At 38.5% G+C, this 25,531-nt stretch overlaps 1 protein-coding gene across 1 annotated transcript in view; it reads right to left on the bottom strand.

Annotated features, from left to right (window-relative positions):
- The window catches only part of CRB1 (crumbs cell polarity complex component 1), a 158,178-nt gene that overhangs the window by 14,045 nt on the left and 118,602 nt on the right, over positions 1–25,531 (bottom strand). The window contains exons 11-12 of the mRNA XM_039252663.1: positions 24,024–24,152; positions 19,881–20,007 (exon numbers count right to left, since the gene is read on the bottom strand). Of these exons, the coding sequence (XP_039108594.1) occupies positions 19,881–20,007; positions 24,024–24,152 (256 nt within the window). The remainder of the gene's footprint in view (positions 1–19,880; positions 20,008–24,023; positions 24,153–25,531) is intronic.

Genomic DNA, 25,531 nt, shown 5'->3' with positions numbered 1-25,531 from the left:
TTCTCAAACTGTAAGGATTTTTATTTTTCCAGGACATTCTTTGTTGATCACTGCATTTTCCTCATATTCTGTGTCGTATGGATACTGGACTTATATACATTTTTTCCCCTCAGTTTTGAAGTAGTTGCTAAAAGAATATTCCTCGTATTAACTCAAATAATCTGAATCAAAGGGAAGTTTTGTTTTCTAAACTCCCAAAGAGACTTAGAACTGAGAATTCAAACTATAAATGAAGCGTCTTCAACCTTGTGATGCAGTACATCTCTTTCTTCTCTTTCCCATACCCCAGAATAGCACTCCTCTCCCCCTTTACAAAAAAGAAAAAAATCTCTCCCTTGGGTCCATAACCTTTCCATTCAATCACCATTTAGATTAGTTGTCCTTAGGGATATGACTGTGTTAAGAGCCTCAGGAAGAAAACCGTGATTAGTCACTAGGCTTGAAAAACCCTCCTCAATTCTGTTTACAAGGATGGATGCCAATTCTCCAAACGTGCTCAGTGCTCATGTTCTTTTCTGGGTCATTTTGCTTGCACAGCACAGATTAAACACACAGCCTCGGTATTTTCGGTGTTGTAAGGAGACGCATTTACATTCCACTGACAGCGTCGGGTGTAAAAGGAAGCCATCTGCTGTGATTTAACAACACTAGGATGAGGCGGAGCAGCTACAAGTTGGGGAAGAGAGGAGTCGCAACATAGCGCCACTCAGCAAGGACTCCTCCTCACGTGGGAGACCCAAAGACAAACCACCTCCACATTAGAAGGCGTCTTTACTCTTAAGTGGGTCACAGAAGTTGGTCCCCTATCAAGTGGCTTCATTGTCTCTTTTACTGACATTTGTTTGCTAGTATTTTTTAGGGTTCTTTTCTTAGTCCCAGGAACCTAGAATAAATACATAATTCTACCGCGTAGATAACAACCAGGTCTTTGATTATTTGTCCATTCCACCCGAGCAATCAGTCTTCTCGATACCTACTTCATTTTCCACAATGGGATTACCTGTAAAATATTTGAGATCAAGAAGGTGGCATATAGAAGGGAAAAGGAAAAGTAATTAAAATCAGAGGATTTAATATGTCTCTGGCATTTTACATGCATATCATCTTAAATCTTCACAGCAATCTAACGATGCAGAGATGATTGCCCCTATTTAAAAGATGATTCGAGCAATTTGTCCAAAGTGACACAGCTAGCAAGCAGCAGACCTGGCATCCAAACTCTCAGACCTTGTTCAGTGATGCACAGTTGCATCCTTGGTCGAGTGCTGTATGGATGCAACCTCCAATCTACCCTCAATTTCCACTGTGATACCTTTAGTTGACATATTTACACACAGAGAGTAGAATAATAATGATTATTTTATCTTTAGGTCTCTTACTATGTACAATGCATATATAACCAGCCATGCATCCCTGCTTTTCAAAGTCTGTTTAATTTTTTTTTTCTTTTAGGATTTTGCATGTGAGAAGAAGCTTCAATAAAGTAGGCTGATGGGTGGAGGACTTTGTGAGCTCTAGGAAGGTGCCTCGCACACAGTAGGTGTCTGGGAAGTAAGCTGTATCTATAAACAGTGCCTGCAAAGACCCTCAAAAAATCAGCAGGAGAACAAAGAAAAGGACCCATAATTCACAACTTTCAGTCCTATGCTTTTAACACCCCAGCATGTCTATCAAGAAGTAAACTAACGAAACAATACAGAAAATCTCCCAGGGTTGAGGCTTGTATAAAACAGCCATGTGTTAGCCTCCAGTTCCAACACAATGTTATCAGGCGATGATTAAGAAGGTAGCTGTTTTAGTGCTTCACAGGGTCAGGAATCAAGGTATCAAGCCAACAACTCCCTTTTTAGGTGCAGCACTTCGATTGCAGCCATGTATTGCTTCCAACTGTAAATATTAACTGTTGGGAAAAGGAAGAGATCTTCATTGGTTCCGGGCTGCCTGAGCTCAGCATATTACATGGCATTATTTGCTGAGATGTAGATAATTGTACTTCCTGTTAACAAGTTTCCATGTATTTTCGACTCCATCAGCAGGTTCTTGAATCAATGCCTAGATTAGGTTTGACTAACATCAGCACAATTTGACTTTGATAGAAAGTTTGAAATTTATGCATAATTAAAAACTGTACATCCATTTGCTAATTTCCAAGTAAAAGTAGCTAACCCTTTCAGATACCACAACATTTATACTTGGTTCCCAAAACACACTGATACCTTTGCCTCTGACTGAACGAAGGAGTCCATTATGTTTTTAAGACACTGCGGAACATTTAGCAGCAAACTGCTAAGGAAGTCTTTCACATTTCACCCATTGCCTAAGGATTTAAGGTTTCCATGAGCACGGGAGAACTGGAGAGTTGTTTTTATATTCCTTCTGAAACACTAAGTTTCAGAACTATTACATAGAAGCTAATATTTTTGGTAGATATGAGAATGTCCTCAACATTATTTATGAGAACACATGCCCACATATTTCACTATATATATTTATATTAAATGTCAGTTGATGAAGATGGTGATACACTATATATATTTATATTAAATGTCAGTTGATGAGGATGGTGATACAGGAGTCCCTGAAATGCACTTAAGCTATCTCACTGTAATGGCAATGTTACCACCCAAATAAAAAGTCTGATGCAAAAAGGTTATCCTACACTACCACTAGAAAATCAAGGAAGACAGCATTGTATATGTATAAAATGTTATAAAATCTAACATATGATTTCAAGATCCATACTGTTCTATATTTGGAAAGCTAGATGCGAATTGAATATACTATCTTTCCCTCCTCTGTCAACTTCAGGGGTCATGACATACCATAGGTGCTCACATTTTTTTGACCCAAATTGATCAATTAAATGGCAAAAAATAAACAACTGTGACACAAATGCAAAAAGAGACCCCTCAACAAAAACGATGAGCAGCTCATGATCTATCCAGGTGAGAATCAGAATATTTGCCAGGCAGAGAGGAAAGCTCTATCTAGGTCTATGCTCTAAGCCCAATCTGGACCACACTTTGAATGAAACTAGCAGCAGCTTGTGATTCTGTGTTCACGGGAATGAATAAGTCAGTGAACCCATCCCTAAAAGAGAATTGAACCAAGACTGTTGTCCTTGGCATGTCCCGCTCTGGTCAATACGCAAGACACAGGCTACTCTTCTCTCACAGAGTATTTTATCCTAACAGGTAGCCACTTACATATCTTGCCCTTATGTGTATGCACCTTCATGGTTCTCTTAGCGCAGCCAGGCTCTTCACATCACAGAATGCTTTAGAAAGATGCACATTTCCCCCCTCAAAGAAGCAATGTCTTGTAGTGCCCAGCCTGTCAGGGGTTCTGTGAAATACACCACCATTTCTGTCTCAAGGCAGAAGACAAATTATACACAGTTCCACAGAACCTGTACCTCTTCTGCTCACCCCACCAGGTGAATGTGAAGATCACTGCTTTCACTTAAAGTTTGCAAATAAATATTTAAATCGAAGTGCTTCTGTTGGTTTCTGTAATTCAAGAGCATTTTTAATGGTAATTAAGTGGCAATGGAGTTATATCAGCCCAAATACACACAACCTTTCACCTCAAGAAGCAGCATATTAGTATAATTTACATACTGCCAGCTGTTAATATCTTTAGCATCCACAGGACTTCATGGTAAAGATAAATAGATACCGGATCCCACTGGGGGTATAGAGCAGACTTACATTCTCTTTCCCATTTACATTCCTCATTTGCTCCCCAGAAATATTCTTCAAAAGATTCTACAGTGTTGCCTGGGTATATCCGGTTTCATGAAAAAGTTGTTTTTGTAAATCATTTGTAATTGTCCCTATTTTAAACACTCATTTTATGATTAAGAAGTGTTAACCTTTGTAAAATTTTCAGGTAGGGCAATCTGCTTGAAAATAGGCTCCAAGTAGCCTGTTTCAGATTTTGTGTCTCCCTCTCTCTGTCCCCTCCCCTGCTCATGCTCTGTCTCTCTGTCTTTCTCTCTCTCTCTCAAAAATAAATAAAACATTGAGAAAAAAAGAAAAGAGTAAGAAAATGGGCTCCAAGTGTTGCACTTTATAGGTTAGGAAAGGAAAGAAGTGTGTATATTAGAGAGAAAGAGAAGGATTTGGATTTAGATGAACTGCATGAGTCCTCTTTCGTTAATGATTCATTAATTTGTTTAGGCCTTAGTTTCTGCATCTGTGAATGGGAAATTACAAGACTACTAGTGGTTAGGATTAAATGAAGTATTGCGTGCTGGGTACTTTTGGTCCTTAGAATAAGTCACTCAGAGAAGACACAACTGCTGGCACAGAACCCTGGTCATCTGAAGCCTGAGCAGTGGGGTTTCCTGTGCACTCAGCTGTTGACTCCCCGTGGGCAGCGAATGATTTTCAGAATCTTCTGGCTTCCTTAGCTCTGAAAATGGATTGCCCTAGTCACAAAAATGCTCAAACCACCTACTGCTAGGTATAGTGTATGTCTTCTGTGGATCTGCTCAGTGAGGCATTGTTTTAGGTGAGTATATATGTTTCTTGATTTTATCTACTTTAAGACAATTAAAAAATAACAACATCAATGTATTGCCCCAGAGGCTCTTTTTCAGTGTTGCTGGACTAGAGAATCTGCTCCAATTTTAGTGAAGGGAGACTTAATCTGATTATACTTGAACCTCCTCAGACCAAAACATCACAGGCCTGAAAATCCTCAATTAATGAATAAGAACTTTAGAAAGACCAATGAAGTTGGGGGGGAAAAAGGTGATTTAAAGCAAACTTTAAGAACAAAACTATGCCTACAGAACACTTTTAATTAGAAGAAACAAAAAAATTGGACTAAAGAATATCTGCTTTTTATAAACTAGTTTAAAAAAATACAACCTCCACTACTGGCCCCCAACTCTGCTCAATGAAAACTTCCTGTCTGTACAGCATTATAAAGAAAAAGAATTTCTGGAACAAGCAATAGTTCATTTCCAACAGGAAAGAATAGGTCTAAGAGTATCACTGGGGGGCTTTCATTAATTAAATAAAACCATCATTAAAGAAAGCTGCTTTTTTTTGGTCTAAGATCCCTTCTGGTGAGAAAGCGAGTGCCGACTCGCGTGCAATCCCAACCGATAGGAAAGAGCTCAGAGGATAACATGGCGCAGGCCTGACTCACGGAATTAGGGGAAGACTCTTCCTTTTCTTCCTTCCTTTTTAATAGACACTCGGGCGATTTAATCTACAATCTATCCCTACCATTAATTCATCCAATTTTGTATCCCATTACTTCCCAGCCTTGTCTGCCTGTTCTAGGCAGGCCTCTCCACTCTCTGTACTTCATGTCATCCAAGCTTTTCCCCACTATCACATCTTTACTCATGACCTTTGTCTCTCTTGAATGTTCTCCCATTTTCTGTCCTCCAAATAATCTTTCTCATATTTCATGGCCTCTCTTAATTCCCACATGCTCCATGAAAACTTCCCCTCTTGTAACAGCTCATAGTGACCAAAATTATGTGAATTCATACTGTGCTTTTTACTCAGGAACATTAGGGATTAACTGTTTTCAGTATGTCTTATTTTTTCCCTCTGAAACTAGATTGTAGTTTCCTTGAAATGATTATAGTAGGGATTATATATTCTATTCCCCTGATTCCCTGCTCTGGCCCTGTCTCCCTATGTCCTCCCCATGGAAACATATGTGTGGGTGGAATGGTTACTTTGGGAAGACAGTCTCATTCTTACAGTTGCGGGAGGGGGGGGCAGCACCAACGCCCTCAGCTCTAGGCACTGCCATGGGACTTGAGAAGACCGGACACTGCATTTCCTGCAGAAAAGCCCAGAATGTCAGCTCATCCCACAGGACAGTTAGTGCAGGGAAGGTGGCTTAGCAGGAGGATGAATTGGCAAGGAGGAGGTGGGAGTGGACAACTCAAATCCTTCAGGCTCAGTTGAATTTCAAAAAGGCAGAACATGTCCATCAACGGACGAATGGATGAAGAAGTTGTGGTTTATCTATACCATGGAATACTACATGGCAATGAGAAACAATGAATTCTGGCCATGTGTAGCAACATGGATGGACCTTGAGGGTGTTATGCTGAGCGAAATAAGTCAGGCAGAGAAGGACAAATACCATATGTTTGCACGTATAGGAGGATTAGGAGGAACTTGACGGAGGAACAAGGGGGAGAAGAAGGGCAGAAATGGTGGGGGAAAGGGAGAGAGGCAAACCGAGACTCTTGAATGCTGAGAAACAAACTGAGGACTGATGGATGGGGGGGGGGGGGGGGGAGATGGGCATGGAGGAGGGCACTTGTGGGGATGAGCACTGGGTGTTATATGGAAACCAACTTGACAAGAAACTATTTGTAAAAAAATTTTAAAAAAAGGCAGAACATTTGGAAACATCTTTGTAAGGCTTTTCTGACACATGGTTTTGAAAAAAATAGTAAGTTTGGTCTCACTGACGGTGCTCTTGGGGCAAATACCATCTAATTCTATCTACCTTCCTACTGTCTCATGGCTTCTGTAGTGTACTTTCCACTTGTAAACTCTTCTAGCTCTTTCCTGGATCCTCCTTTTTCTTCTGGCACCACCTGTTTTTCCTAAGCATGTTTTCATCTCTCATTGCTTAGGGGCCTCTTCAACAATCAGTGTGATGTCTATTATCTTTTTGGGGCCAGTACCATAAATTTTCTCCCATCTCTCCTATCTCCAAGCCTTGCTCACTGATCCCTATGGAAGTTTATGGCCTGACGCTGATTTTCCAGGCTTTCCTTTTCCAAACCTTCACAAATATAAAAACACGGTTGTGTAAAGAACGAATAATCAGCCAAAGCAGTGGATAATTACATATGTAATGTGGCATTTATAGTAGGAATAAGAACCTGGGTATTTAGAGCTCTCTTTGCTAACAGGCACACAACTTTATTTGTGACTTAATGTCTTCAGTGAGAAATAATACTTTGGTAACAAACAAACAATCAAACCAAACAAAAACACGTCAAGGAAAAATGTGTGTTTTGTTTCACTAAGAAAATTGCTGCTCATTCTTTAAGACCTGGGTCTTGTTTCTTCTTCTTCTTCTTCTTCTTCTTCTTCTTCTTCTTCTTCTTCTTCTTCTTCTTCTTTTTGATGTTTATGTATTTATTTTGAGAGAGAGAGAGAGCACGAACAGGAAAGGGGCAGAGAGAGGGAGAGAGAGAATCCCAAGCAGGCTCCATGCTGAGCCTGGCTCAGGGCTCGATCTCATGACAGCAAGATCACAACCTGAGATGGTATCAAGAGTTGGATGCTTAACTGACTGGGCCGCCCAGGCGCCCCTAAAGATCATGTATCTTCAGTGTGAAACTTCTATCCTCCCCACTTCTGGCAACCCCAGAGTTTCCTCCTCTGTGCACACCACATTCCATTCATTCATCCATCCATTTACTCCTGCAGTAAATACTGAAGCACCTGCTTTACCAGGTACTGAAATTACAAAGTTAAACAAGACATTCTTTCTACCTTCCCGTAGTTCACAGGATAGAGGACAAGGTGACACATATTTTTGCAGTATTGCTCATTGCTAAGGGGTATATATACCCCCCACCATGTGAATGCATATCCTGCAACTTCTGAACTGGATATCCTTGGGAACCATACATGACCTCTCCCTGACTCTGTGCTTTCATCAGTAAAATGGAAAATATGATTTCGTAAGTGTTGGGACTTTTGTGAATGATAAAGAAGACAATGTGTGTAATGAACCACCTTAGCATAATGCCTGGCTCAGAGTGAGCCCTCCACAAATATGAAGTGTTATGATAGTGGTGTACTAAGGACCATGTAGAAACATGAAGACACTCCCAGTACTGACTAGGTATGGGGAAGCAAGGAAGGCTTCACTGGAAAGTTCTGAGAACATATACATTTGACCAGGCAAAGAGGAATGAAATAAGGATTTAAGGCTCAAAATGAAATGAGCAGCATATCCTTAAAATGTCTTTTTTTTTTTTTTTTTCAGGACATCTGAATGGCTCCGTTGGTTAAGCGTTTGACTCTGGATTTCAGCTCAGGTCATGATCTCACGGGTGTGTGAGTTCGAGCTCCACATTAGGCTCCATGTTGACAGTGCTGAGCCTGCTTAGGATTCGCTCTCTCTCCTTCCTTCCTTGCTTCCCTCTTCTCCTTACCCTCTCTCAGAATAAATAAACTTAAGAAAAATAAGTAAAATGCCATTTTTTCAAAATTGCAACAGTGGTGGGTTCTTAACTTGCTTTAGAGAAGATAAATTAACAGGAGATGAATTTAATAATTCAACCATATGTATCTTTGAAGAGAAGTGATGCTTCTCTCCTCAGTCACTAAGATTTTGAGGAGCCCTGTCCATCTGATAGAAAGTAATGCTTTTCTAAATGCAAAAAGAAAGTCAAATTAAATATATCCCTGCGGGCTGCTCGAGTGTGTCCTCGGGTGTCCATGAGATTACATTACAGGTGTGAGCCCGTGTCTTTAAGGATCTAAGCTTCCTCTGGGATTGGCTCAGGAAAGCCAATTTGTATCATATTCCACTTCAGCATAAATAATAGGGTTTCTGCGCATTTGATTCTTGGATGGAAATGTTCCCCTAATGGAGAGTGCAGCTCACTTATCCTTAAGACAATCTCATTACCAAAGTTCTTACTAATGACCAAGACTTGCCTTTCTCATTTTGCAAAAATGGTGGGAAAAAATGGACCAACTTTCTGTACTTAACATGTACTCTACTTTCATTAATTTCAAAACTATGGGGCAGGTTGAATATATACCTCCCCCGCCCCCCAATTCTTGAAGTGAGAAACTGCCACTTTGAACTTACCTCAAAAGCACTTCACTCATTATATGAGTAGGTTAGTGAATATTTATTTAGTATCTATTATATACATAACATGATGCTGGTTGTTAAAAAGTTCAAAGAAACATTTTAGTTTTAAAATGTAACTTTTTTTCCTGTGAGATGTCAACTAGAGTGATTTCAGTCATTTATTAGGCATTGAGATGTATTTTGCAACTTTGAATAACAAATATACTGGTTACCTGAGTTTTCTGAAATTAAGATTTCAACATAAACTTGCTATCTGCATAGGATTATCAAAGAAATATTACAGGAAATGGAAGGAATGTATATTCAGAGCCATGTGTGGACCTAAATTAAATTCAGGGAATCAATGAGACAATCATGGGTATGCTTTCCAAATGATCAAATATACTTCACTGCAAGTAGCCTATTTGTTTTTGGATGAGGTGTATCTACTATATTGCTTTTTTTCTGTATATGATTCATTTCTGATAGATTTCTACAGTTTACATGAAACACTTGTGATTCAGAAATTGTCACTGTGAGTAAACGATAACAGCCATGGTCTTTATGTCCTTTAGGAATAAAGAATTCTTTTTGTCTTTATGAAAGTTAGGAAAATAATCTACATATAACCCATAAAGGTATATTATGAGTCATCAAAGTCTTAAGTAGAAATAATATTTTAAAAATTACTAATTTTAAGTCAGTTACCTTGATATTTAAATTTGTTCATATATTAAATTCCCTGGAGTATACCTAGTTTTCTACATGTCATTCCACTTACTCTTAGAAAAAGGATTAGCAATGGATTCAATGAGCCAAAGCCTCATTTCCTAATGACAATATAAGTCTTCTTAAAGAAGAGAAGCCATATGTATAAGAATCTATACTCCCCATTAATAAAAATGAAAAATTAGGAAAAATTAAATTTGTGTCATATTCAACTAGACAACAGCATGGTATTCAATTGCATATCAGAAATTTTCAGTTTGGTTGATCACTACTCTTTTCTTTTTGTTTTTTTTAACTTTTTTTAATGTTTATATATTTTTGAGAGAGAGTGTGATCAGGGGAGGGGCAGAGAGAGAGGGAGACCAGAATCTGAAGCAGGCTCCAGGCTTCCAAGCTGTCAGCATAGAGCCTGGAGCAGGGCTCAAACTCACGAATCATGAGATCATGACCTGAGCCAACTGACCTGACTCAACCGACTGAGCCACCCAGGTGCCCCACTCCTTTATTAATACATGGAGCCAATGCCAAAGTTCTTCTTGAGTATAAAACAATGGAGATAATTCAAGAAAATGATAACTAACAAGATGCAATTGACTTCATTTTTTGCTTTGAGTCGACTGGTCAACTAATTGGTTTGCATCATGTACATGTAATTTCTGAAATTATCTATCGTGAACTTCAACTACATTTTGAACAGAATGGAAATGTATCCAGTGAAACATAATGCATTCCCCATTGGACAATAACTAGGTTATATCTCAGTTTGCACAGAACAATATCAGTTTAGGCTGTTGTCCCAGCATGATTATCAATAGTTCTTGTTTTCACTCTCAAAATACTCCAGTCAAATAATAAATAATGTGGTCACCCCTTGTCATGACCAACATTCATCATTCTAGGAACATGTCAAGTATTCTCATGATTTACAAAATTATAAAACTATATGGGTGGAGCTACACATGGAAGCCACCCAGTTCTCCTGCCTACTTTCTTTGAGAGCAAGAACACATCCTTTGTGTATATTTTAGTTGCTCACCATGCTTGGCTCAGAGCCTTGCCTATAGCAGACTCTTGATAAATAGTGAACAAATGGATAAATAACTATTTTAAACACCAATTTTCACAAAGTCCAATACTGTAGCAATGCAGTGATCCCATCAGGGAGATTTAAAAGATGATGAGATTAATTTGACAAGTACCTAAAAAGCTGTTTGATTTGGTTAGCTAGTCAATTTAGTGACAATCTTCAGCCTAGTTATTTCTCACAGTTGTCTGTGATTTAACAGCAACCAATCCAGTTATACCTATAATCCCGGAGCCCCACTCTCTATCACCTGTTTCTGTTCTATTTTGGACACATGAAGAGATGTGCTCTGAAGGTGAAAGTCAATGTTACATGAAACCTGTGAAGCTGGTGGTGATGACCTCACATTAAGAAATGAAGAGCATTAATTATACTTGGTGAAGCAGAAGTCTTAATAATGTGTGAAAAGATGAAAGGAAAACAGATTAGTGAACTGAATCAGACCTGATTTCAGTGATTGAAATACATCAAAATAACATTCCAGAACCGTTTCTTATGTTAATGCTATATTTACTCCTTCCTGAATGCTAATTAGTGGAAACTCAGTGATAAGTGACAGTGCTTTTTAAAATAATAATTTGTAGAGAATGCCATTCTGGGTACCTCTTTCCTGAAGGCCAAATTGAGAGCACAAAGAAACTGCCATGGAGAGGAAGCCTCCCGTGCCACTGGCCAGTGCTCTGTTCTTACAGAAGCCCGAGGATGTGGGCCAGTTGGCATCATCCTTGACATCAGCCTTTATGATCAAGCATAGCTCTCACCCTCTCAGAAGCCATCTGTGACTGTCATTCACAAACGACTCCAAATCCCTGCTGAGTTTATTTTTCTTTCTGCTTTACTCTCTTAGTTTAATGAGTTCTATAAATTTGCAGTGTGAAGGAGAATTTCCTATTGCTTGCTAGACTTACAATGTCTCAATGAATGCCTCCCATCCTGGAATTCTGGGACATTCTGAACAGGTTCCCTCCATGAGGCCCTCCATCAATTACCACGTATGTTCAGAGTCTTCGCTTTGCCAGGATAAAGAGTAACTTTAACATTTAGACATGTCTGCCTGCTCCTCAAATCCCCTGTCTCTGGGTATTCTAGTTATTCTCGCTATCATCTCTATTTGTGACAGTTCCTTCAAGAGGAAGGAACTGCCTATGGCAGTGAGCCATAGGCACCAAAAATTTAGGGTTGCATTGGAAAGGAGTTCTTGCTTTTCCAAACCATTCTTGATGACAGTTAACATATTTTTTTGACCATTTTTTTGGACCACAGTAACAGGGAAACTGCTGTCAACTACCACAACATCCCTTTCTTGGGTTCTCATTTACAGATCCCAAGCCTTTCTTTAGCATTAGCCTTGGAAATAAATGGTGTGGATACACCCTAGTTCTGATGCTTCCTGGATACTTGGTCCAGACAAATTCAGGTAACCACATTAAATCTCTATTCATTTATCTTTAAAATAAAGATAATAATGCCTCTCAGAGTTATCGTGAGGGGGGAAAAACTAAACTTACAAATATGAGAGCCTCGCATATTGAAAGCCATGAAAGTGCATCTCAGTATTAACAATTTCAAAGTATTATCTATTCCTTTTCTAATTTTCACAACAATTATTTGGGTGGTAAGAATGTGATAACTAAACCTCCCAACAAAGAAAAGCCCAGGGCCAGATGGTCTCCCTGGTAAATTCTACCAAACATTTAAAGAAGAATTAACTGCAATCCTTCTCAAACATTTCAAAAAAAAAAAATCGAAGAGGAGACAAAATATCCAAACTTGTTTTATAAGGTCAACATTACCCTGACATAAAAGCCAGACAAAGAGATCACAAGAAAAGAAAACCACAGACCAATATCCTTGATGAAGACAGATGGAAAAATCTCAACAAAATACTAGAAAAGAGAATTAGCAGCATATTGAGAGGATTATTTACCATGACCAAGTGGGACTTATCCTTGGGGTGCAAGGACAGTTTAACATATAAAAATTAATCAATATAGGACATCTGGATGCCTGGGTGACTCGGCTGTTTAAGTGTCCAACTCTTGATTTTGGCTCAGGTCATGATCTCACGATTGGTGAGATCAAGCTGCATTGGGCTCTATAAACAAATAAACAAACAAATAAATAAATAACCAATGTAATACATCACATTAGCAGACTGAAAGATAAAAGCCACTCAGTTGATTGTTTCATTTGCCATGCAGAAATTTTGAAGTTGGAGGTAGTTCTAGTTGTCGATTCTTGCCTTTCTGTCTATACTTTTGGTGTCATACCCATGAAATCATTGCCAAAACCAATAGCATAAAACTCTTTCCTTATGTTTATTTCTATGGGGTTTTACAACATACAAAAAGCAGCTGTGTTTCCATACACCAACAACACACTATCCAAAAGAGAAATTAACAAATAATCTTATGTATAATAATATCAAAAATAATAAAATACTCAGGGATAAATTTAATGAAGGAGGTAAAAGACCTGTACAATAAACACTTTGATATATGAATGAAAAAAATTGAAAAAGACACAAATAATGGGAAGATATGAATTGGAAGAATTTATATTGTTCAAATGTCCGTGCCTAAAGCAATCTACAGATTCAACGCAATCCCTGTCAAAATCCCAATGGCATTTTTCATAGAATTAGAGCAAACAATCCTAAAATTTGTATAGAGCCACAAAAGACCCTGAATAGCCAAAGCAGTCTTGAGAACAGAGAACAAAGCTGGAGGCAGCATACTTCCTGATTTCAAACAGTATGGGTTTGGCATAAAAACAGACACATAGAAACATAGAACAGAATCAAGAGCCCAGAAACAAATCCACCCTTATATGGCCAATTAATTTATGACAAAGAAGCCAAAAATAAGGATTATTTTTTCAATGAATGGTGTTGGGAAAATTGGATAGCCACACACCAAAGTATAAAATTGGATTCCTTTCTCACACCATATAGAAAAATAAACTCAAATGGATTCAAGACTTGAATTTAAGATCTAACACTGTAAATTTCCTAGACAAAAACCTACAGTGTATATCGGTTTTGGCAATGATATTTTTGGATTTGAAACCAAAAGCATAAGCAATAAAAGCAAAAGTACAAGTAGGAAACTAAAAGCTTCCACATGGCAAAAGAAACCACCACCAATGAAATGAAAGGCAACCTATGGAATGGAACACTTGCAAATCATATCTGATAGGGGGTTAATATCCAAAATGTATAAAGAACCCATACAACTCAATGGCAAAATAGCCTAATCTGATTTAAAAATGGGCAGAGAAACAAAATGGACATTTTCACAAAGAAGACACATCAACAGCTAACAGGCACATGAAGAGGTGTTCGACATCACTAATCATCATGGAAATATATATATGTCATCAAGCGAGATATGATACTTGTCATAATGGCTGTCATCAAAAAGATAAGACATAACAAGTGTTGGGGAGGAGGCAGAGAAAAGGTGACCCCAATGCCTGTTCATGGGAACATACATTGGTGCAGACACTATGGAAAATGGTATGGAGATTTCTTACAAAATTAAAAATAGAACCACCGTATGACCCAGCTATTCTACTTCTGGGTATACATCCAAAGGAAATGAAACCCTGTCTCAAAGACATATCTGCACTCCCATGTTTATTGCAGCATTATTTGCAGTTGCCGAGGTATGAAAACAACCTACATGTTTAATAACAAGTGAATGAATAAAGAAGGCCTGGTATTTATGTGCAATAGAATATTATTCCACATGAGAAATAATTAAATCCTGCCATTTGGATCTTGAGGGTACTGAGCTAAATGAAATAAGTCAGACAGAAAATAAAAAGTACGTGTATGATCCCACTAGTATGTAAAATCTAAAAACACTGAACAAAACATAGAAGGAGAAAGTAGAATGGTGGTAGCCAGGAGCTGAGGGTGAGGAATGGGGAGATGCTGGTCTAAGGGTACAAACTTTCAGTTATAAGATGAGTGAGTTCTAGGAATCTAATATTCAGCATGGCGTCTAATACTGCATAATACTACTGTACTGTATACTTAAAAGTTGCTAAGAGGGGCATCTGGGTGGCTCAGTCAGTTAAGCATCTGATTCTTGATTTTGGCTCAGGTCATAGTCTCATGGTTCATGGGATTTAGCCTCCCATGGGGTTCTGTGCTGACAGTGAAGACCTGTTTGGGTCTCTCTCTCTCTCTCTCTCTCTCCTTCCCTCCCTCCCTCCCTTTCTCTCTCTCTCTGTCCCTTCCCTGCTCACACACATGCTCTCTCTCTCAAAATAAACAAATAAACTTAAAAAAAGTTGCTAATAGTTGGTAAATGCTCTCACCATGAAAGAAAGAAAGAAAGAAAGAAAGAAAGAAAGAAAGAAAGAAAGAAAGTAAGTAAGTAAGTAAGTAAGTAAGGAAGGAAGGAAGGAAGGAAGGAAGGAAGGAAGGAAGGAAGGAAGGAAGGAAGGAGTGGTAGCTATGTGATGAGATGGAGGTGTTAGCTAAGGCTATGGTGGAGTCATTTTGCAACATATAAGAATATCAAATCAGCAACTTGCCCATTCTAAATTTACACATGTTCTATCTCATTTATATCTCAGTAAAACTGGAAAAAATACTAAGAAAAAAATGCAATTGGATTATAGATATGGAGAATGGAATACAAAAGGTCAATAGATCTATAATATGACTTCCAAATTTATACACCCAGCTCAGCATATCTCTTGAACTCCAGACTGGAATATTCACACCCATTAATAACTGTACTTGGATATCCCACTGAACCTTATTCATATTTATTTATTAAATCAACAAATATTTTTACTTTTTAAATTTTTAAGTGTATTTATTTTTTAGAGAGAAAGAGAGACAGACAGATCATAAGTGAGGGAGTGGCAGAGTGGGAGGGAGACAGAATTGGAAGCAGGCTCCAGGCTCCAAGCTGTCAGCACAGAGCCTGATGCGGGGCTCGAACCCAAAAACCGAACCATAAGATCATGACCTGAGCCGAAGTCAGACACTTAACTCACTGAGCCACTCAGGGGTCCCTTAAATCAACAAATATTTTTAAATAATATTCACAAAATTTAACTGGAGTATCCCCTCAGAACTGCACCTTCTCTGAACAATCATGAGGTAGGTCTTACAGGTTCAGATTTTGTTAATCTACCCCTCTTCTATATCGCCTTTGTGTTTACTGCAACAGCTTCCTAAATGTGTCTTTTTTGGACCCAGTCTTGCATTTCTTTTAACTCATCTACATAGAAGCCCGGTTGATGTTTCTAAAGTGCAAGTGTGATCATGCTACTTTTCTGATTGAACCCTGTTAAGGACTCCCCTTTAATTTTAGGAGAAATGCCACGGTGAGTGATTTGACTTACAAGGACTCACTTCTGCTGCTTCTACAGCCTCAGTTTTACTGTGTTCCCACTGCACTTCAGGCTCCAGCCACTCTACACCCTCTGCAGCCCCTTCTGCCAGGAACAAGTCTCGACTGTTCCATCTCTCCTGCCGCACCCTGACACTTGTTTACCTTTGAATCCCAGCTTAGGCTTTGAGGCTTTCTTTGACCTTCCACATCCACCTTTAAGACTGGGCAAAATGCCCCTCCTAAGTGCTCCTTTATAGCTGGTGCTTAGTTTCATCCCAACACTGATGCAGGAACTCTCCTTCACTGTCTACATCCTTTACCAGACCTTCAGCTTGTTGTGAGCAAGAACTGTGTCTAATTTACACGTGTATTCTCAGTAGCTAATACAGAGCATTGCACATGGTAGGCATTCGTTGAGTTATTGTTGCATCAATTTAAAAAAAAGAGGTGAAATAGTCCAATTAGTTATAATATTGGTAGTTGAACAACACAGATTTCTTTTCTTCTTTGGTTTCCTACCTACATCACTAAACTCAAGTTTTATGTATCACCATTTCCAAAAAAGACTCCATTTTCATTCTGCAAAGTTAAGCTGAATAACTTCTATTTTATAACTCAGAAATGGCAAAAGGATCTTTAGGCACAATTTGGTGAAGATTTCGGGAGGTGAGAGATTTGGTTGTCCTCAGTGTTACCTGAATTAAATTATTTCTTCATGTTGCCAAGACACTAATTTCTGCAAACCTTCCCGTTTTCCCTACACCCAGGAAAAGGAGGGTAATAAAGCCATTCTTCAGGCAGACACATCAGGAAGGAAGAGGCATGGCCAAAAACAGACATAGCCTTGTTTTATTGTGATATCAAATCTTAAAAATAAGCAAAAAGAAATTATTTTATTCAACTAAACACAGGCTCTGTTTCAGAAGCTTGTTGTAGAGGAGTTTGTGTGAACTTCTGTCATTTAGGTGAGATAGCCCCTCCTGGGACCCAGGCTGAACCAAGATTACTATGGAGGCAAAGTAAACCAAGAGTAAGAATAACTCGGGATACTATCACTTCTAGAATGTCAACTAGAGGAATACTTCTCAGACAGGGAAAGTACATGGGACCTTGATTTTGATGGCCAAAACTGTTTACATACAGGCACACATCAGAGGGAGGAAACCTCAACTTAGGAAGATTAGCACTGTTGCTTCTGTGTTCATTATGTGATGTGTGTGTGTGTGTGTGTGTGTGTGCGTGTGCACACACGCGTGCACACGTGTGCATGCTTGGCTTGTGGGCATCTTTCCATGCAAGACACAGTCAAGTTGTCAGAGGAATGAGAAGGAGAGATACAGAAATCAGTTTTATTTTCCTGTGTAAATATGTAAAAGCCATCATCGCACACAATGCAATTAAAAACACAAACGAATAACAAGAAAAAGGAAGGTATTTTTGTTTTATGTCAGAAATCTCATGACAAGACATTTGGAAAATAGAAAAGCAATTGACAGTTACAATGACAACAGAGACATCAGAAGTTTACAGAGAAAGTTTGAGAATGACTCAAATATACTTGGAAGGTAACAAATTACACTGTAATGGCCTATACGTATATAATTACAGGAAGGTTCAAAATGAGTCAATGTGAAAACTGTATGTAGGGGTTTGGGCCATAATCTATTTTGTATTCACTTCAAATAGTTGGGAAAGCAAATACTGATGAAGGTTTTCCCCAAGTCTCTTGTCACAAAGTCTTACTTTGGAACAGATCCGTCTGAGAGAGCAGTATGGGTCATGCTGCCTGAATGTGAGGGAAAGGAACGGGGATGAGGAAAAGACTTCAAAATCAGTTGCTTCTACTTTGAAATGACTGCCAGTATTTTACAGGATATGAATTTGCTGCATAAAATCTTCTATTACTATTGAAAGATAAAATTGAACACATCTCCTTTGTTTTTAGACTACACCATTTTGTCCTTTTGATTTGTTTTGAGTAGTATATTTAGGTTTTCCTTGGTCATTTCCACAGAAAAACAACTATTTTAAAAAAACAATTGGGAATAAATGAGTATTCGCTGTCACCCAATGGATAAATCACCCTCATGTTTTCAAACCAGGGCAGCTACTGAAGACATAGACACATCTACTCAATTATATTTGTCAGGTCACTGTTACTGTAGTTGCTTTCTAAATTAATTTGTAGGGTCAAATCACTTTTCCATTAAATGAATACAATGTCTCCTTTGGAAGGGTACATCCATACAGAAATATTTAGCAGAAATGCTAACATGCCAGTGGAACCAATTAAAATATCAAATAAAGCATTTTCTAAATTATTATTTTATTTACTCTATGAAAGCTAATAAATAATTTTTGCATATCTCATCAGTTAATTTACCTATTTAGTGGATTTGGTAGATTCATCCTTTCAGGTATACATTTACAAAACATAGTGCCAAATATATTTGGATTATGGAAGGTACTTTCCATACTTTCCCATATGCTTTTATTATCTTTTTCAGAAAGATACTCAAAGGTGATACATTTACTTGCAAAGTTTTAGAAAAATATGCCTCCAAGAAATCAAGTTTTATAATATATATTTTTGGTGTATGGATATACAATAGTACTTTTTAAAATTAAATATGTATTGAAAAGCAACTCAAGTCAGTCCATTTGATAGAAATGTTAGCAAGCTCATAGATTTATAAGCAACTAACAAAAAGTTACTCTATTTGAATAGAAAGTATTATGGGGAAAAGGAAATAGAAATAGGGCTTATGTGTCGTTCTATTGGAAGAGAGGTTTTGTGGAATCAGAAATCATACTGGTGAGATATCATTTGAGTTTTGATACCAATTATGCCAGAAAATTTTATTTCTATATTTTAGGAATTTCATGTGACTTCCTGCTTTGTCTTTATATATTGTTTTAACTTACCAGAGGGTTGACAACATTTCATTTAAAGAAAAATCTTTTATTTTTCATGTTTATTTATTTTTCAGAGGGAGAGAGGCAGGGCATGGGTAGGGGAGGGGCATAGAGAGAGGGAGACACAGAATTCGAAGCAGTATTTGAATAGCAACATATAAAAACATAGATGGGTGTGAAAAACAGTTTAACCGGTAATTTTAAAACTGTCATGTCATTAGTAATAGATGGGAATGAAAGAATATAAATGACTTCAGATCAGGGTAAATGAGGCAACTAACATTACGTAAGTCCACACAGTAGTAGAGTGGGGGACAAAATGTTTTCTTAGAGCAGTGGTCATTCACATATGGAAGCACTCAGAATGATAATGCATCTTACTGAGTACACTCAATGATGAGATGTTTCTAGTTATATTAAGAACAGTATTTTGGGGGGGCCTGGGGGGCCCAGTCAGTTAAGAGCCCGACTCTTGGTTTCAACTCAAGCCATGATCTCGCAATTCGTGGGTTTAAGCCCTGAGTCAAGCTCTACACTGACAGCACAGAGCCTGCTTAGGATTCTCTCTGTCTCTTTCTCTCTGCCCCCCCCCCCCCCCCCCCACCAAACACACACACACACACACTCTCTCTGAAAATGAATAAAATAAACTTAAAAAAAGAAACATTTGTTAGATTTATAGCTGAAATGGGTAAATACTTAATATTCTCATATTATGTTCATGATTGCTTAAATTAGCCCTTGAATTTATTTTAATTTTCAAGGTAGCTTTTTATTTCCTTTTTTAGAATCTAAAACGAGTCAAGGCATTTCTCGAAATTCAATGGCTTTTAAGTTTGGGGACGTCCAAATGAATGTTAATAATCTTCCGGTTCACCCCATTCAATAACTGCCTCATCATTCATGCGCAGAATGAGGTAAGAAAGAAGCTGAAAGAGATTCTGCCAGAGTAAGAGAGAGACATAAAAGGAGAGCCCGCTCACATCTACCTCACAGCGTTCACCAGCGAAGGCGACATCACAGACGCACCGGAATTGGTTGACCAGGTCCTGGCACAGACCTCCATTGAAGCAGGGGTCAGAGGCACACTCATCAATGTCCTTTTCACACCTTGAAAATAAACAGAACCAGCAGAAACCTTGGTCTCTGTGGAACAAACTGGCTGTGAAATGGGGAAAGGAAAACACCTGCCTTATCTACATGGAACAGTACAGCCGAATTTACCAATTCCCACGCAACCTACATATTCCCCATAATGGGGGAGATACTCCTTAAGACTCATTTTGTAACAATTTTGTTTTTAAGGAAAATAATTTGTACACACACACACAGTTAGAATGAGAAAACAGGTGCAAATATTTAGAAACCAAGAAAAACCTGAAGAAACCAGTTTGTTTCTTTAGTGTCTTTTCCACTTTCAATTCAGTTATTGGGGGCACATAGGAACCACAAGTGAGGCTCTATTTTGCCAACCTGGAGGTTACAGAGCAGACAGAGACTCTGGCTGTGAGGATGCTAATGAATCCAGGCCTTCAGGCTATGGGGGTGGGGGGAAGAAAATCCATCAAAAATAGGGGGAAATTGGTTTATTCTGGGAGATTTTGGATTACTTTCCTTTGGAATCCCATTTTTTAACAAAAAGCAAAAGTAGATAATTAGAAAACTTGAGTTGCTAATAAATATGTTTCATAGCTAAGTGTCATTTTTAAATAGGTTGGCAGCATGACTTTCAAAAGCCAAATTTTCCCAAACAAGTGATACGTCAACTCTAAAGTGTATTGAAATTTTCCTCTCCCCTGGGACGCTGTCATCTTTCACCTAATCTTGTTATTTATGGAACAACTTGTTCTTCCGTATATTCACTGATTAACTCGCCAGCCACTCATGCAGTCATTTAGTAGATATGTATTTAGCATTTACCAGGTGCCAAACACTCTGTTAGGCCTCAAGATAGAGCAGTAACTAAGGCATTTCTTTTACTTTCGGAAATTCATATAAAATGTTAGCTTCAAGAATCCCTAAAGAGCAGCTTACAGTGTCGAAGCATAATGTAAACAATTTTTCATTCCTCACCTCCCAAAAGGTACCACTTGCATGCATGCATGAGTCATCAGCTAATCACTAGGCTTAAAATGAAGGGAAATGAAGGGGTGAGTGGGGAGGGCCAACCCAAGGTATAAAGGGGGGAAAAAAAAGATTTCTTCCCAGAAAAACAGCTCCTTATCCTGTCAGATACCAAGCATAGCTGAAACATTCTGTTTTCCTTTTTTGGCTCCGGCTTCTGGGCTGGAAGGAGACTTCTCCGATTAGATCTGAACAAAACCTGACAACTTGCAAGAGCCTGCCAAGCACTCCTTGTCCTGGGTGGACCAGAGTGTCCACACCATTCATCATTTACAACCTGCCAGGATGACACTATAAAGTTGGGGGTTTAGCCAGGCAGAAGAGGCAATTTGCGGGAAGACAGCTTTTCAATATCTTTCGGCATTATGGAAGTCACATTCCCCTAGGCCTTCGGAGATTATCTAGTATTCTCCAAGCTTCTTCCAGCTATTCTTTCTCCATTTCTTATCTATTTCTCTTTTGAACTAAACAGTGTACCACACATACACATTCCTTATAAACATTATTGGAGCTTTTGTTAGAGGTTAAATAACTGATGGAAAATCAAACTAAATAAACCCATTAACATCCAATGAATTAAATAATGATGCTTAAGGGCTTTGAAAAGTACAGAATCTAATGAGCATGTGTTCACTCTTTTACAAATCCATTTGCCGCAGAGAAGTTTATCCAGATGAAAGTCTCGGGAGAGGAAGGAACACTTGGAGCTTCCTTTTCTTACCACATTTCAAACAAATAATTTGCATTTATTTGTTTGTTTGTTTATTGACAGAAAGAGTGTGCACATTTGCATGCCTGAGTGGGAGAGGGGCAGAGGGAGAGGGAGAAGGAGAGTCTTAGACACCCCAACACAGCTTGATCTCATGACCATGAGATATGACCTGAGCCGAATTGGATGCTAAACCAACTGAGCCACCCAGGCATCTCAATAATTTACATTTATATGCAAGATTATTATTATTTTTAATGTTTATTTATTTATTTTGAGAGAGAGAGAGAGCATGAGCAGGGGAGGGGCAGAGACAGAGGGAGAGAGAGAATCTCAAGCAGGCTGTGCGCTGTCAGTGCAGAATCCAGTGTGGGGCTCGACCCCAGGACCCTGGGATCATGACCTGAGACAAAATCAAGACTTGGATGCTTAGCTGACTGAGCCACCCAGGCGTCCTTCCCTCCCCTCCTTTTTAAAGATTGTTCTTTGAAACAAATGTTGGAGGAAAAGGAAATGTTTGTTGTAAATAGGCATAATGTGTAAGTAGCAGAGGAAAATCACCCAAGGCTTTGGATGAGTCTATGCACTGTGCCATTGAACATTAATGTGACATTAAGCCTTAAGTTGTGACACTGAGGCAGGAAATAATCAGAACTTAAATATAGTGAAAGCATTCTTCAAAATTTGGGACAATGAAATATTTGCACTATTTTGGAGGTGTATGGAATTGGAGTCCAATCGAATGGTCTTTGTGTTAACAATATGTTGCATGGTGAAAACTGGTGCAATAAAAAGCAGAATAAGATCCAAGGCTATGTCTTTCGATGCACAAATATGCTTGGACTGCCCGTGCCATTTAGAGCCAACCACTGGATGCAGGCTGTAAAGGGAAGAACTTGATTTGTTATTGAACATCAAAAGGGCAAAATGCAAGTATATCTTAGACTGTCTGCTGTTTTGCAAAAAAATGGCAAAAGAGCTGAAATCTGTGTAGTGCCCAAAGCACCAGCTGGAAAAGAGAAAATTCAAAGCTGTAACTGTCATGGACCACAAATATACCCATTACATGATTAACTACCCTTTTGAGAAAAATTAATTTGTCAAAATCTCATTGTCAAATGTTTTGTATTTTAATTTATGTAATTTGTTCAATGCAGGAAGCCTGGTCAGGGATGGCTATCTTATCCTGAATGGCACATGAGATGAAAGAGCACTTTTTCCATTTTCTTTTAATTGTTGCAAACATAGATTTATTCATTTATGTCAGCACATTCAAAAGATGAGCACAGGCTTTGAAGGCAGCTCAACCCTTCTGCAGCATACATCTGGATACACCTGATAACTTAATCTCTCAGCCTCATTTTCTATAAAGGAAAAGTGGAAATAATAACACCTAGAGGTAGGTGGCTTGGGTGCTTGGTGGCTGCTCAGTTGGTTGAGTATCTGACTCTTGATTTTGGCTCAGTCATGATCCCAGGGTCATGGGATTGAGCCCGGCGTTGGGCTCTGTGCTGAGCACAGAGGCTGCTTAAGATTCTCTCTCTCTCAAATAAAAAAATAAATAACAACTAGAGATAATATTTCTAAGATGCATGACTTAGTGTTCAACAAATAATTATTTATTACCTGCTTCTATAAAAATCTACATTCATATCCTATAGAACCCTGGTTTATAATCATTTTGGGGATACTGATCCTCATGAGAATCTGATAAAAGCTGTAGAGTATGTCCCTTTTTCTTATCTTTGACCTCACCTTCAGCTAGTCAAACACATATCCAAATTTGCCTACAATTTCAGCCAGCCACAGACTGTTGGCCACTGGCCAACTCCGTATCACCAATCCTTGTATTAGGTGAAGAACTGCTGAAGAGTTTCTCTGGAAAGATAGACTCATATGGATAAGGTGTATGTACTTGTGGGACTCTAGGTAATTCTATGAGGCAATCTTTCAGGTATATTTTATTTTGCTTCAATAACAACTATATTTGCATCATGTATTAGAGTCAGTGGGAAAGAAACATGAATCCAGAAGTACTTATCAGAAAGAAAAATATCACATTTTTTCAAAGACATATTTTCCTATTTGAAGTCTTGGCTAATAAAGTGTTCTTTACTTTGACCTAAACTATAATTTTTCTTCTTTTTTATTATTTAACTCTGGTTGGACCCATATTTCAGCATGGATTTTTCTATGGGAACTGAGATGAAAAATTAGAGGAGAAATCAACTTTGAATAATTCCCCTGTTCTTCAGCCCAGCATTTTCTTCTATAAAGTTCTAACATGACTCACCATTCCCCAGTAAAACCTGGCCGGCACAGACATTTTAATTCACCCTGGAACTCTGAGCAGTTGCCTCCATTGTAGCAAGTGAGGTTTGTCTTCTCATTCCCACAGACTGTTGAGGGTAATCTGGTGCGTCTAGAGAGATAAAAGTAACAGCCGCAGCTGTTCATCTTGTTCATTTCATTCAAGAACACTTTTTGGAAAAGTTCATATATGGAGTCAATGCCAAACTAATTAAGTACTCAGGCTGGCTGAGCTACAGATGCTTAATTGTGCTACATTATATCCCAATCACTTTCTTATAGTAAACAGCTCCTGCTGGAGGGTGCTAGAACAGGCATGGCTATATATCTTCCATTTGTACACAGTTTTCATTGATGAGATAAGACCTATGCTGTGGGGTGGCAATAAATTTAGGGGTGGGAAGAAACTTGCTTGGTTTGCTGCTGCTTTGCTAATAAATCAACACAGGCCACAGGAAAATTGCATCTCTATAAAGGCCAGGAAAGCCAGGACAGCAGTCTGGTACCCAAGCCCTCATGTGATTTCTCTGTAGGCTTTCAGAGCTGAACTCCTATTGCCCTGCCAACACTTGCTGTTCCCTACGTAATGATTCATAGCTTAGTGGAACGCAAGCCAAATCCGTCCGGGAGGATTGTGTATGGCACTCAGTGGCAACTACATGTGAATGCAGAGTGTGGCTCTTTTGTATAACAACAAAGCTGTACCCGTTATGGAATCCTTATAAAAGGCAGAACAAACTGTTGGAAGCTAAGCAGAACTTGACTGCAAAGCACAAGATCCATGGGTGTGAAGGGACTGATGAAAAAGATTTTAAGGGTGTTGTTCAGGTCCTTTGACCCGCTGTGCATGTTATCTGATACATAATTAATGTTCAGGAGCTATAAGATGAATTTAATTTTGACGTGTTGCCTGTGCTGCAGCTAATATGGAGAAACTAGCCTGTATGACGGTAAGTGTGTCTCTTCCCATAAGAGCTAATCAACTTGACTTTAAAAAGAAATATTATAAGGACTTTTCAAAAGAACCAAAAATGTCAACCAGCTTTGAAAGAGGCCAATTAGCAATGCAAATGTGAAGCTTTGTATACATCTTACGTTTAATAAACAAGTTTTGAATCTCATTAGAAGGTACTTTTGAGAACTTTAATCTTTGAGAACTTGACTTTGATAAATTAGGGAGGAAAAAGTACTGGAGAACTAGTTACTGGGGCATATATGTTTACTTTACTTATCCAAAGTCACTGTGGCAATACTATTAATTTTGATCCTGAATGTCTTTTGCTTTTAAATAGGCAGTTTGCGTGTTGGCAAATGAGTCCTTGTTAACTCATGGGAAGTAACATATAACTGGAATGTCAACACTTAGCACCTAATACTGTCTCTTGCCTTCACAGCTTCTGAACAACAATAAATGTGATGGAGATAAATACATTTTCTTATAGGTATGGGTACATGTTATGTCTGCTAGGAGATTCATCCCATTAGGGTACC

This window comes from Hyaena hyaena, unplaced genomic scaffold (genome assembly GCF_003009895.1).
Source record: "Hyaena hyaena isolate Hyena2069 unplaced genomic scaffold, ASM300989v1 scaffold_429, whole genome shotgun sequence".
NCBI lineage: Eukaryota > Metazoa > Chordata > Mammalia > Carnivora > Hyaenidae > Hyaena > Hyaena hyaena.
The sequence above is the reverse complement of the archived record's forward strand: the minus strand, read 5'-3'. Positions and strand labels throughout refer to the sequence as shown.